General features: G+C 36.4%; 1 protein-coding gene across 2 annotated transcripts in view; it reads right to left on the bottom strand.

Annotated features, from left to right (window-relative positions):
• Window positions 1-9570: 9570 nt before the first annotated feature.
• PWWP2A (PWWP domain containing 2A) overlaps window positions 9571-14452 on the bottom strand; it is a 35571-nt gene continuing 30689 nt past the window's right edge. For both annotated transcript variants that reach the window (XM_027841927.1, XM_027841930.1), the window contains one exon: window positions 9571-11892. In XM_027841927.1, coding sequence (XP_027697728.1) covers window positions 11868-11892 — 25 coding nt within the window. In that variant the 3' untranslated portion in view covers window positions 9571-11867. The remainder of the gene's footprint in view (window positions 11893-14452) is intronic.

The raw sequence follows: 14452 nt of genomic DNA, 5'->3' as shown, positions 1-14452 counted from the left end.
GTGGCATATGAATATAATGGAATACTATTATTCTATAAGAAATGGTGAGCAGGTGGACTTCAGAAAAACCTGGAAAGACTTGCATGAACTGATGCTGAGTGAAGTGAGCAGAACCAGGAGAACATTGTACACAGTAACAGCAATATTGTGTGACGACCAACTTTGTTAGACTAAGCTCTTCTGAACAATGCAGTGATCTAAGACAATTCCAAAAGACTCATGATGGAAAATGCTATCCACATCCAGAGAAAGAACTATGGAGTCTGAATGTAGATTGAGGCATAGTATTTTCTCTTTCTTTTGTTGTTTTCTCTTTCTCATGGTTTTTCCCTTGTGTTCTGATTCTTCTGTCACAACATGACTAATGTGGAAATATGTTTAATATGATCATACATGTATAGCCTATATCAGATTGCATGCTACCTTGGGGAGGGGGAAGTGGAGGAAGTGGAATTTAAAACTCAAAATCTTATAAAAGCAAATGTTGAAAACTAAAAATAAATAAATTTTTAAAAAAAGAAGGAAAAAAATTAAATTGAAAGTGAACTGACTCACCATCTGTCATTCATAGGACTCTTGAGAGTATGAACCTCAGTCAAAAGTATTTCATCCATCAACTATGATTGACTTAGTTTTTCTATCAATACAAAGTTCCAAGATAGTTCCAAACAAATCATGATGGAAAATGCTATCCGCCGCCAGAGAAAGAACTGATGGGGTCTGAATGCAGATCGAAGCATACTATTTTCACTTTCTTTATTTTTTTTCATAGTTTTTTTTCCTTTTGTTCTGTTTCTTCTTTCACAACATGACTAATATAGAAATGAGTTTTACATGATTACTCATATACAACCTATATCAAATTGCTTACTGTCTTAGGGAGGAGGGAAAGGAGGAAGGGTGGGGGGAGAAAACCTGGAACTCAAAATTTTATTTAAAAAAATGAATGTTAAAAATGTTCTTTACATGTAATTGGAAAAATAAAATACTATTTAAAAGAAGGAGGGAAAGTACTTCATCCCCATGGACAAACTCTATATGGCTAGCAAGCTCCCACTACCACTTCTAGGACTCATTCCTATCCACCTCAGCCCAGCCTCTCCTAAGTCCCAAGCTAGCTCTGCTCTCCCCTTCCATTGTGCTGTCTTGAACCCAGTTCTAACATTAACAGACTTCCTGTCAACTTTCGTCTCTTCCTGTCATGCTCCTTCCATCTCTTGGCACTCACAGTAATTGTGGATTGAAAAGTTGAGACAGAGTGAGGGGTGGATGGATATTCCTCTCCCATCTCTTCTTTTTCTCGTTGGCCCACATACCCTTGCTTAAGAGGATCTAATGGCTCCCTTTGCCTTTAAACAAAGTATATAAACCTTTTGTCATTTTAAAGACCTTCACACAATATGGTTCCAACCTATCTTTGTAGAAAGGCAGTGTGGCATAATGGACACAGCATGGGACTTGGAGTGAGGAAGACCTTGGATTTGAGTTACACCCCTGTACCTCACATTCCTCATCTGCAAATCTCACAGGACTGTTGTGAAGATGAAATAATATGATTTATGTAAATCTTAATGCATCATGTATGAGCTATTATTCAGCCTCCCAACCTCCAAGCTCCAGCCAAACCAGCTTTTTGCTGTTCCCCATACTGAATCTCCTATCTGCATGCCTTTGGACAAGCTGTATCCCATGGCTGGAATGCTGTCCCTCCTCTCTGCCTCTTGGAAGCCTTAACTCCTTGAAAGGCTCAATCCTTGAACCACCTCACACTAAGCCCTTCTTGGTGGCCTCAATTGTTTGGGCTTCCCTTCATGACTTTGTATTCATTTTGCATTTATTTATTCATATACTTGTTCTTCTTCAATAGAATGTAAGCTCTTTCAGGAAAGGCCTATTCTGACTTCCATCTAACATGTAGTTGATGATAAATGCTTATTTAATTAAGGAAGCTGCTGTCCAGGAAGTTCAAATAGTATCAAACCAGAGGGACATCAAGCACTCTGGGTTCCATTATAGTCCAATATCATGCCTCCTAGCACCAGGATTAAATAAAAAGCTGATTTTTTTAATCCACATATTACTATCAAGTTCACACACCACCAATGATCCATCCTAATTGGTAAGAAAGGTTTGGCAAGATATCATTCTACTTATCCTCTAGAATGGATTCTTATCCCATTGTGTCATGGACCCTTCTGGCAGTCTGCTGAATGCTATCAACTCCTCAAAATAATGTTTTTAAGTGCACAAACTACAATGTACAGGATTCCAAAGGAAATAAATTATATTGAAATGCAAATATTATTTGATCAAAAGGTAGAGCTAAGGTGGAGCAGAAGGAAGCAATGCAGCTGAGCTCCCACCCACAACTCCTCCAAACAGACCTGTAAAATGTACTAGACCGAATGAATCCTAATGGAGAAATTCAGAAAAAAAAGTCAGTGAGTCCTTTTGCCAGTCCAGGTTGGCATAAGGAAATAAACAGAGAGGTCTACAGGCAATAGGGAAGAGGTCTACAGGCAATAGGGACATGGTTGAGCCAGGAGCAAAAATGTTAAGGAGCACTTCAGGGCCCAGGGAGAGGCTGAGCATCAGCATAAAACAAAGTCCCAGGCCCATGCTAGGGCATCCTCAGACCCATACAGGGGCACTGCAATGGGAACAGGTGCCAACTTGCACTATTGCAGTCCCAGGTCACAGATCCAAGACAGAGTGAGAAGGGTACCTGCATACAGCAATGGAATTCCCTAGTGGGGAGACCCTGAGTTGTATAGCAAGAAAGAAAAGTCAGAAGCCAGCAGCAACAATAGCGTGACTCAGAGCCCAAGCTCAGAGCAGGGGATTGCTTCCAGCATCTTGCCCAGCTGGCAGAGGAATAACCAAGGCAGGAAACCAAGACCGAAGGGGAGCCTATAATTATGCCACTTTGAACCAATAGAGCTTTTCTACTGGGTGAGAGAGCAGGGCCTGGTAGCAGTACACTCTTGCAGTCTCAAACTCAGATCAGAAACTTGCAGAGCTCGGACCAGAGAGGCAGCAATTAGTTCTACTTTGTCCTGGATCAAACCTCTTTAGAAGCACTGAAAGCTTGCAAGTCCCCAGTCCATCCCTGAGATCCTGGAATAACACAACACTCACTATCCCAAGAAAGCAGCTTCAGGACTAGCTCAGACATTCCCTCTAGAAGGGTGGCAGAGCCCAGCCCTAACATCAAGTTCAAAGTCAGGAAGTAGACTGTAAGAATGGGGTGGGGGAAAGAACCTGACCATAATGAGCTTTTACATGATTACACATATACAACCTATATCAAGATATATAAATGCAGAAGAGAATGACTCCAAAACACCTACAAGCAATGCCTTAGAGAAAATCACAGCTTGGGTACAAACTCAACTACAATTCTTAGAAGAGATGAAGCAAGGCTAAAGAGTTAAAAAAAATGCCTTTATAAGTGGAATAACAGTGCTTCAGGAAAAAATTGAAAAAGAAATGATAGCTAAGGAGGACAGAATGAGAAAGGAAGTGAATGGCTTGGAATAGAACCTTGCCCACCAGCACCCTGAAAATCAGAATGTACCAAACAAAAGCCAATGTCTTCATGAGGCAAAAAAAATGTTAAAACAAAGTCAAAAGGCTGTGGGAAAAAAATGGAAGAAAATGTAAATTATCTCATAACAAAAAACAACTGGTCAAAGAAAAAAATCATTGGACAATGTCAACGGCATGACCAAAAAAAAGAACCTAGACATAACTATTTCAAAAACTCTTGAAAGAAAACTACCTACCTCTCTTAGAACCCAGAAGCAAAGTAGAAACAAAATCCACCAATCACCTCCTGAAAAAAAAAACCCCAAAATTAAAACTCCCAAAAACATCATAGCCAAAATCCAGAGCGTCCAGTTCAAAGAAAAAAATAATACATGCAGTCGGAGAGAAAGAATTCAGGTACCAAGGAGCCACAGTCAGGATCACACATGATTTAGCTGCCACCACTATAAAGCAGCAGAGAACTTGGAATACAATATTTCAGAAAGCAAAAGATATAGGCTTACAGCTGAGAATAACTTATCCAGCAAAACTGAGTATAATGCTGTGGGGAAAGAATGGATCTTTAAGGAAATGGAGGGCTTCCAAGCATTTCTGATGAAAATATCAGAACTGTTGAGAAACTTTGAAGTGCAAAGACAGGAGTGAAGAGAAATATAAAAAGGTAAATATGAATGAACAATAGTGAAGAACTAAAAAAAGATAAACTGCTTACAATTCAAATATGGGGAGATAATAAATGTGTGCCCTCTGAACCCTATCATCATAAGTGTTCATAAAGGGAGTCTAATTAGATAAGGCCTGGGAATGGTTCTGTTCTGTCTTGATGATCTTAATGGAAATTAAGATGAAAAGAGAAGGGAAGAGAAATACATTTGGGAGTGGAGGAAGGGAAAAGAAGGTTAGGGGAAATTATCTGACATAATCAAAGTGCACAAGCAAATATCTATACAAACAAGGAGGGGGTTAGGAAAGAAGCTGACGCTTGAACCTCACTCTCATCTGAGATGATCAGAATAAGAGTGAACCCATGCACACATGCATGCACTCACACACACAGTTGGATACAGAAACACATTTCACTCAATGGATATATAAGAGGGAAAGAGGAGAAGGGAAGCAGAAGAATTAGAAGGAATGGAGGGATTAGTTCTAAGCAAAACAAACTCTTAAGGATGTATAAAAATATTTATGGCTGTTTTCGAGGTGGCAAAGAATGAGAATTTGAGGGTGTGCTCACAATTTGGGGAATGAGTGAGCAAGTTATGGTATATGAGGAATATTATCGTGCTGAACTTTTTTATCAGTATAATGGTCAACTAGGATTCCAGAGGCCTACTAATAAAAAATGTTACCCACCTCCTCATAAAGAGAAGGACTCAAAATGCAGAATGAGATAAATACTTTTTCAGACATGGACAATGTGGAAATTTGTTTTGATCAACTATACATACTTGTAATGGGTTTTGTTTTTCTCATGTTCTCAATCGGGGGATAGAGGGGTACGAAGATTAAGGTAAGAGGATGAAAAGGTGGATCTAGGCTGATATAAAATATTTTTTAAAATATCAAAATGTTAATAAAGATTTCCAAAATAGGGCTGAGGGAGAGGATAAAGGAGGGACTCTTGGAGGGGTGGGTAGGTTAAGGAATAGGAGGGCCAGGTAGTGGGTAGAAGTAAGGCAGAGGAGTGAGGAGAGATAGGGCAAATGAGGGAGGATAGTGAGGAAAAATAGGAAGGAGGAAAATACACAAGTAATTGTAGCTTAGAATGTGAATGGGATGAATTTACCCATAAAATGTAAACAGATAGCAGATTAAAAATTGAATTCAACAATATGTTACTTTCAGGAAACACTATAAAAATGAGATACACACGAAGATAAAAATAAAGGACAGGAGTAGAATTTATTATGTAAAAAAAGCAGCAGTAGTAATCATTATCTCAGATAAAGTTAAAGCTAAAATAGATTTAATCAAAAGAGAAAAATAGGAAAACTACACTATGTGTCTATATTGCTTTAGGTCATTTAAAATAACTAGACAGTATAAAATACCTGAGAGTATAACTGCCAAAACAGACATAGGAACTATATGAACTATATAAAACACTTTTTGTACAAATAAAGTCACAACTAAATAATTGAATAAGTAATATTTATTGTTCATGGGTAGGTAAAACCAATATAATTAAAAATGACAAGTTTACTTAATCTGTTTATTAAATGCCACCCCAATTAAATTACTAAAAAAAACTTACTGAGTTAGAAAAAATAATAACAATATTCATTTGGAAGAACAAAAGGTCAGGAACTTCAAAGAAAACAGGGAAAAAAAGATGTAAATGAAGCTGATTCAGCAGTATCAGACCTTAAATTATAAGGTGAAAGCATTGTTGAAATGTAAAATGGATAATTTTGGTTACTTTAAATTAAAATTTTCTTGTGTAAATAAAACTTATGTAGCCAAGAATAGAAGGAATGCAGAAAATTAGGGAAAAAACTTTCATAGACGATCTCTCAGATAGAATGGGATTGGACTGGAATATTGCTGTGGTGTAGGAAACAATGAGCTGGTTGATTTAGAAAAACATGGAAAGACTTGGATATATGAAGGAAGATGCTATCCACCTTCAGAGAAACATATGACAAGTGGAAGTAAGCACACTATGGTCTTACATATATGTGGATGAATGTATATGTGTACATGTGAGCATACATATAGGTATATAGATATCTGTGTGTATATGTGTAGATGTGTGTGTGTGTGTGTGTGTGTGTGTGTGTCCATGCTTAAATGTAGCCTTTTTTAGGGTGACGGAGAGGGGAGGGAGGGGGAAAAATAAAGGAAAAAGTGCACAGCAGAGAACAAAAGAAAACCTATAAGTAAGCAAAGAAAAGCTGGGCAGCTTTGAAAACAATGTGTGGTATTTATTATATAGGTTTTCTTAAAATAAAAATTTATTGTTTTATATTGAATTCTCTCTTATGTTCTGCTGTGTACATGGCAATATTTATTTTTTTCTTTTCTTGTTTTGCATTTAAGTTTAAAATAAATTTTAAAATTTACCAAAAAAGAAAAAAGAATTCCAAAACAATAAGTTCACAAATACCAGTTTAAGAAACCATCCTTTATATGTAGTAGGGACTTTTTAAAACTTTATTAAAGGGGCAGCTAGGTGGCGCAGTGGATAGAGCACCAGCCTTGAAGTCAGGAAGACCTGAGTTCAAATCCGGCCTCAGACCAAACACTTGACACTTACTAGTTGTGTGACTCTAGGCAAGTCACTTAACCCCAATTGCCTAAAAGTAAAAAACAAAAAAAAAAAAACTTTCTTAAAAAATGCTAGACTCTGGAAGATAATACAAAATATGTCATTTGAGAAACTCTAGTAATCAAATATAAAAATAAGTGAAGCAGAATTTTCACATTGGCAGGGAATTTTTGCCACTAATGGAGAGATCTCTGCCTAGGGACAAAATGATATACTTCACACACAACATTCAAAGGCAGATGATATTGAAACTATGCTTGTCATTTCATTTGACTGAGGGATAGCATAAAACAAATCAACAACTATATGTATGATACTCTGACTCATTTTCCAAGTGCATGTGTAAATATCCATACATATGCATAGTATGATGAATATACTATAGATCTCATTTACTTCGTTAAAGATTAACATTAGAAAGGAAGTCAAGATTCTTCATTTGCCTTTTTCTACTGCAATTAACTCTGGTCTTAAAAAGCACAAGCAATTACACTACAACTAATTTACCAAGAAACTTGTAAATGTTGGCTTTGCTACTTACTGTGCTACCTTGGACAAGTCATTTAATGTCCCTGTCTCAGTTTTCATACCTATAAAACCAGGCAATAGGATCAGATGACCCAATGCAAGTCTTTCAACCTCTGTGTATCTCAGGGTCTCCTTAGGATTAAACTATTAACTACTGGAACTTTAATCATGGGTACCCTATGATTAGAAAAATTCACACATCCTTTCTAATGATAAGTTCCCCCCAAAAAATCACAGGTCCTTTGTGTTTGCATTAGCACAACTTCCTCATACCCAATAGAAGACACAGGGCCAGAGAAATGAAAGACTAAGTTGAGACTTACTGAGCCCAAGGCTAAGTCTAGGATACTCTAATAGTCAATCAGACTTCGTCCCTTTTACTGCGGCTAATCATGTACCTTAGATAAAGTACAGACTAGTGAGAGAATGTTTATTCTACATGAAGACAATAATGTGACATTTACCTAACACTTGAAATTTGCAACATATTTATATTCACATATACTATCTCATTTAATCTTTATAACAATCCTGTGAGATAGGTACTACAGGTATTATAAACTAGCATCAGAGAGATGAAATGCCTTGCTAAGCGGTACACAGAATAGGTATTAGCAGCGGCCAAGGCTTAAAGGGCTTTGTTCAATAATACCTCACTGCTTGAATGCAAATTTTCAGTGCAAACTCTGTAATACAGAATAGGTTCATAAATAATAAATCTTTTAGGCAGCAAACATACATTCTGCTTAGGGGTGGGGGGCAACGATAGTGAAGTGGTTGGAGATCAACCTTTTGACCTCTCTTTAATGACTCTATTCCTTACCACAGAGCCTGGCACATACTAGGCATTTAATAAATGTTTACTGACAAAGGAAGTGATCTACCAAAGTATCAACAGTTATATTCTATAACAAAACAGGGTATTAATAAGTGGAGAAATACCTCATTATATACAGCTCTGATGGAAATAAACTTAGATTTATCCTAACCATCAAAAAGGCCGAATTAAGGGCCTAAGACTTGTAGTTATTTTCCTATTTCAAAGACTCCATCCTTAATGGTAAAATGATCCCTTCACTGGGCCTTAGTTTCCATCTCTGTAAAATAAGAGGGTCGAACTAGATCCTCAGTTCTTGAGATCTATTAACTTTTTTAATATCTTTATGTGCATTTCAATATAATTGGTTTTCTTTGTAATCCTATTTTGTTATATGGGTTTAAAAGCACAATTCTGAGGTGTCCAGACTATACTAGACTGCCAAAAGGGGTCTGTGAAACAAGGTTTTTAACCTCTGAACCAGATGGTCTCTAAGGTTCCTTATAGCTCAAAAGTTCTGAATGTTGTTGCTGTAGTACTTTAATGTCATAGATAGTTCTCACTTTACATAAGTACACTGATCTACATATTATATAATACAAATTTGCACTCAAACTGTTGGGGGGGGGAGGGAAGGGAAGCAGTAAGGGGGCTGGCACATGGTTCCTGGACTTTGGTGGGGAGGTGGAGGGCAGGGCTGGAGTTAGCCACCTGGTGGGCCTGGCCAGAACCAAGAGAAAGAACCTGGGCTAACACTTAGGAGTTGTACTGGAGAGACAGGAGGGGCAGACAGGCAAACGCTGGGCCCAGGGACAGACACACTGTACCTGAGCACAGCACCCGCAATGCAGACAGAAGGCAGACACAGAGCAAACACTCAAGAGGGTGGACAGAATGGGGCAAAGGTCTCCTCTCTCAGGCTGCAGGTCTTAAGCCAATTCCCTCCACTGGCAACAGAAGCCCATTCTGTTTTTACTTGGAAGATTTTTTTAAGGGTTTTTCTTTTTAGGCTTTTTTTTTTTTTTTGGTGGGGGGGGTCAAGGGGCAGAGAGTGAGCACAATACTGCACAGTAAAGTTAGCATAGGTGTTTTTTTCTGGAATGTGGATTTCTTTCAGAATTCTTTATGTAAAGTCGGATTTCATAATGTAACTTTTCATAAAGCCAGAACTGTCTGTAGTTACAATGTGTATTTCTAGTATTCAATTCCTAAAGGCAGCTCCTAAAAGATCAATCTCAAGACTGTTTCATAATTGAATGTACTTCAGATGATGTAGAGTTAAAATTAACTTTTAAAAAAACAGAAGGAACTTTCAAAAACCATTCATTTTAATTTTTTAAATATAAAAAATCCAAGACTTTATTGGAATAAATGTTACATGACATTCTTTAACATTAAACTCTGAGCAAACTTGAGAGGTGATGCATGTTTTCCATTCAAGTCTAAAATGAAATAGTTATGTGACCATTTAAAATACAGATAAAAGTTAGCATGAAGCAAAGCTTAAATATTAAGCAACTAAAGCAAAGAAAGCAAAAACCAACAATACAGTACATCTACATTTTAAATATCACTGAATTTCATTTTTAAAGAAAAAAATGAAAATCCGGTTTACAGTATAACAGCTTCAGTAACTGATCATTAGAAAAACTTGTGAATGTTTAATTATCTAATTTGTCAGTTTCTTTTTACTTTACTATTTGTTCATTTCCCCCACCCAACCCCCTAATAAAGAATCCTTATTCTCCCTTAAATACCACGATTTTGCAGTCTCCATTCAAGTCAAACTCCTTCAAGTCCATAAGAGTTCTGCCTGTGTAAAGAACTGCAGGTGTCAGACAGAGCCCCAGTAGTAGGTGCTATTGGTTAGTGCTGGTGAGAGAACAAGACTGACTGGAGTTAAGCAGGTAGGGAAGTGCACTGCAGGGTTGCTTTCCTAAAATGTGCATGACTTAGCCAGGGCACTGCAGTTGTAATATGTAATATCCCTGCTATTCCAGACCCTGAGCTTACCTTCCATTATGTCAAAATGGATACTTTTGTAATATGAGAAAATACTCAGGAGGCCAGGACTGGGGCAAAACCCAAAAATTTAGCTTTATTTGTTTTATAATCTCTAAGCTTTCCAGAAGCAAAAAGTTAGATATACCTTACTTGAGATGCAAAAATAAATGCTCCAGAACTCACCCAGAACCTTAAATATTCATCCTGAGCACCTGGGCATTATTAAAGGAGATGCCACATGGACCAAAAGAACCAACTTCCAAATTTACACTAGATGATGAAAAATTAAGTCATTTGAGCTAAGCGCTCAATTATCTGATATGTTGCTTTAAATGAGGTGGGTTTTAAATATATATATATATTTATATATGTGTATGTGTATATAAGTAGGTGCTACAGATTCTCTTTCTGGTTTTAAAAATAATTTGTTATTACCACTAAAAAATTTCACGTTTATTATAAAGTATGGCACCATTAAATATAAAATTGCTTTAGAAATTTAGTATCTCTAATAGGTCCATCTGGTTATTCTCATAGTATATTATGCTTTTCTTATTCAACAAAAAGGGGGTAGGGGGAAGGAAATGGATTTCCATCTACATACTTACCAAAAAAAAAAAAGACCAAATAATTATATTATTATTATTATTTCATGCTCCATTCATGAAAGGTTTGAGGCCATCTCTATGGGCCCATTCTTGCAGTCTTCCACCTGGCTTAACTCCTACTGATGTTAGTAGGGATTTTTCTTGCATTTAGACTGGACAGACTTCTTCCCAAAAGGAGTTCTTTCCAGGTGTCTTCTCCAAAACCTAGAAAATGTAACTTTATTTTCCAAACTAGGTGGAACCATCATCAAGGAAAGAAAATCATCAAATCCCTCCATAGAAACAGAAGTTAATCTTGTACACATTTTCATTCCTAAATACTAATTCTCACCAGTGAGAAAAAGCCACCTCCTTACTCCTATTCATAATTTGGAGGAAAAAAAAGTATTTAATCATTAAAAGGTGCACAAAAATGTTAAATACTGGTGGCAAATAAATAAATTTTAATATTTCTTAACAAGCAAACCTTTCTACTTAGAATGCTACATCCCTGCTTTAGGGGGAAAAAATTCCCAGGAGATGTAAAATTGTTCGTTATCTCTCTACTAGGAAACCTTGGTCTTGGCTAAACCGACTTACAGCTTCAAGTAGTTTTAGAAGCACCATTTGCTCATATCTGCACTAACATAAGCGTCGGAAGAAACACAAAATGTAACAAAATTGAAGAAGGTTGAAAATGAAAAACAAAAGTCTAACAGTTCCTGCCATCATCCCATGTCTTGATTTTCAGGGATTTACATCTAAATGGACTGATAACTTCACAATCAAAAGAAGTTTTGTCAGTTACTCTTCAGATTTAAAATTCAAGTGAGTCCTTGCATGTGCACTTCACATCATTTTCCTCCTCATCTCATGCATTATTTATTGCAAAAAGTTTTCTCAAATATTTCCCTAATACCATTTCTTCAGTTTAATATAGAAACAATTTACAATTTACAAGTACAAGACATTGGATCTGTCTTAGTCAACGGCTCTTAACATTTTCTCCTTTTTGAAGATTTGAAAAAAGGAAAAAAAAAATCAGTCTCTAGTTTCTTTCAGTCCTGAAGAGCCGGTGTTCTCTCGTGGCAGTGTAGTGAGTTCCAGGAAATCAGCCTGCTGCTAATGTCTTTGTGCTGAAATACAGTAAAAAGAAAAAAAAGTTGTTAGGCATAATTATAAACTTGGATAAAAACAAAATCCTATGTCATTCAAGATTCAGCTCTATTTTTACTCCAACAACCCATGTTAATGTCATCTGATTTATAAAATTAATAAGTGAGTGTGTTCAGTTAAACTTCAGGTCTTTAGGTTTTACATTAAATTCAATACACAACTGATAAAAAGAACATATATTACTGGTACTCTGAACAAAAGATATCAACAAAGACAGAACAAATATTCAAGCTGCACTGTGAGGAATCGTTTTGCTAATGTGCATCTAACCAAACAACTAAAATATTTGTTCCTGCAGTAGCTTTTTTTATGTCAACATGTCAACATTTAGTCAATAAATATTCTAGTTTCCTATATTAAAGTATCTGTTACATAAATCTTTACCTGTTAACAGCCACTATTATTAGCTATCATTAAAAACTTGATTTTACAAAAAATTTGTTCAATACTGTCTAAAATGTTACTTAAAAGGGAATTCATCCTATCCTTACATATAAAATACTAAAAACAGGACCTCCTGAAAGTCTGAGCATCTATTTCATATAAATATATATGTATACTTATTTATACATATATATTTTACCAATATTTATCTTTTAAAAATATATTTGTATACATATGTGTATATATACACACACACACTCTCACTCACACACACACACACACACACACACACACACACACACACACACACACCCCTCCCCAAGATAGAAAAGCTGTTAAATACAGTAGAGCTACTCAACTGCTTGGTACTTCTGGGAAGCAAAAGCAACACACCAACCCTACGTTGTAGCAACAATTGGCACTTAGTACACATTTGCTGGATTGTGATATTCATTGAATTTTTTATTTTAAAAAAAGACTAGCCATAAATCTTAAAAGCAAGGTCACAAACAAGTAGCAAAAGCCTCTGTGAAATCCGCTGTAAATTAAAAGGTCTTTGTGCGTGTGAAGAGGAGAAAGGAAGGCTGGTTGCTTATCAATCTCTTGCAACAGACAGAAATATACACAGAAGCATCATCACCTAATAATATTATCTTCTAATGCCAAGACTGAGAGTGCATAAGTATATCTAGAAAGCAGGCTAATTTTCTTTAACTACTGTATTTGCATGTTCATTAATCAGAAAGCATTTTGTCCAAGCAAAGATATCCTCTAAAATAGAGAACCTTTGCCTATAACAAACACAACAGCAGAAAGCATAAGTACATGTATACCTTACACAAAAGATAAATTTGATTCTGATGTGGTGAACTACCCCTTATCAGAAGTAGCTTTCTCCTGGACCTCACTAGATGCCTAAAAGTTATCTCTATTCCACCCCATCCCCATGGGAAAAAAAATACAGCATGGGTATTTATAATATCCCAAAAAAACCACTGTGGTCACTGAAAGGTTCTCTTTACATAATTGAGAAGAATGAAGATTGAAGTCAAGACAGTAACACAAGAAATCAGATATTTAAGGAAATTATTGCTATATCATTACCCCTTCCAAGATATGATAATCCACACAAAGCTGAACTCCAAAACTGATCGTCCACGAGAAAGAAAGAAATTTTTGTGAGGCATATTTTCTAACAAAATTAAATAACATTTACTGTTGCCTAAGAATAAACTAGATATCATGCACAAGAATTTAAAAAATAAACACCCCCACAATATTATATTTCAAAAATGATTTATCATTTCTACTATTTGCCAGATTGCTTGGTGTTACTGCTAACGCGCAACGGAGGCCTTGTGCTTCATCCGCTTCCTGGCTCAAGGCCTGTAAAAAATAAGGCTAATGTGAGAGAAATAGAACACCCTGCGCCAGTTTTTTGCCCAACCAATGAGAGACGTGTTTCTGCCAGAAATACTTCAAATACTATGAAGGTATTTGGGTCCAAGTTTAACCAACACATTCAGCCCGCTCAAAAGGACAACTCCGTATCTGGCTGCAATATTATTTCTGGAAGCTAAGTTCACAGACAGCCTATTACAAATCACTGCTTCTGAAAAAAATATATTAGTTGGACAGTTCAAAAGGTTTTTGTCCTTTGGCACTCATATAAGTCACAACTTTATGAAATTAGATGCTTCATTGTTATAATTATAATGCTAATAGTCTTTTATTCATATAGACCTTAGGTTCAAATGCCTCAGAGGCCTTGAAAACTATTATTTGTTTTTAAAAAATGGGAAAAGAGCACAATGAAGTTAAATGTCTTGCTTGAAATCACGTTAGCAAGTCAGGATCACATCCACAAAGCTAGTGATTTCTGGTTGCCCATTCTTAATGGTGCCCCCATTTTGCTTAAAAATCACATTCAGCTATGCATTTGCAGGTTCTTCCCTGGTGAATCTGCATCTGTCTTCTTCCACTATTATGAACCATTTGGTTTCAAATTCAGTTGAAGGAAGCGAGCAAAGGTGTAAAAGATTCATGCGGTTAATACTATTTGGGGGCAACTAAACAAACTTGTCCATTCTAGACCACGACAAATCACCTAAAGGGTAGCCAGCCACATTATATGAG

The sequence above is a fragment of the Vombatus ursinus genome, unplaced genomic scaffold (assembly GCF_900497805.2).
Source record: "Vombatus ursinus unplaced genomic scaffold, bare-nosed wombat genome assembly UNPS02014863.1, whole genome shotgun sequence".
Taxonomy (NCBI): domain Eukaryota; kingdom Metazoa; phylum Chordata; class Mammalia; order Diprotodontia; family Vombatidae; genus Vombatus; species Vombatus ursinus.
This window is presented reverse-complemented; position numbering and strand designations above follow the sequence as displayed.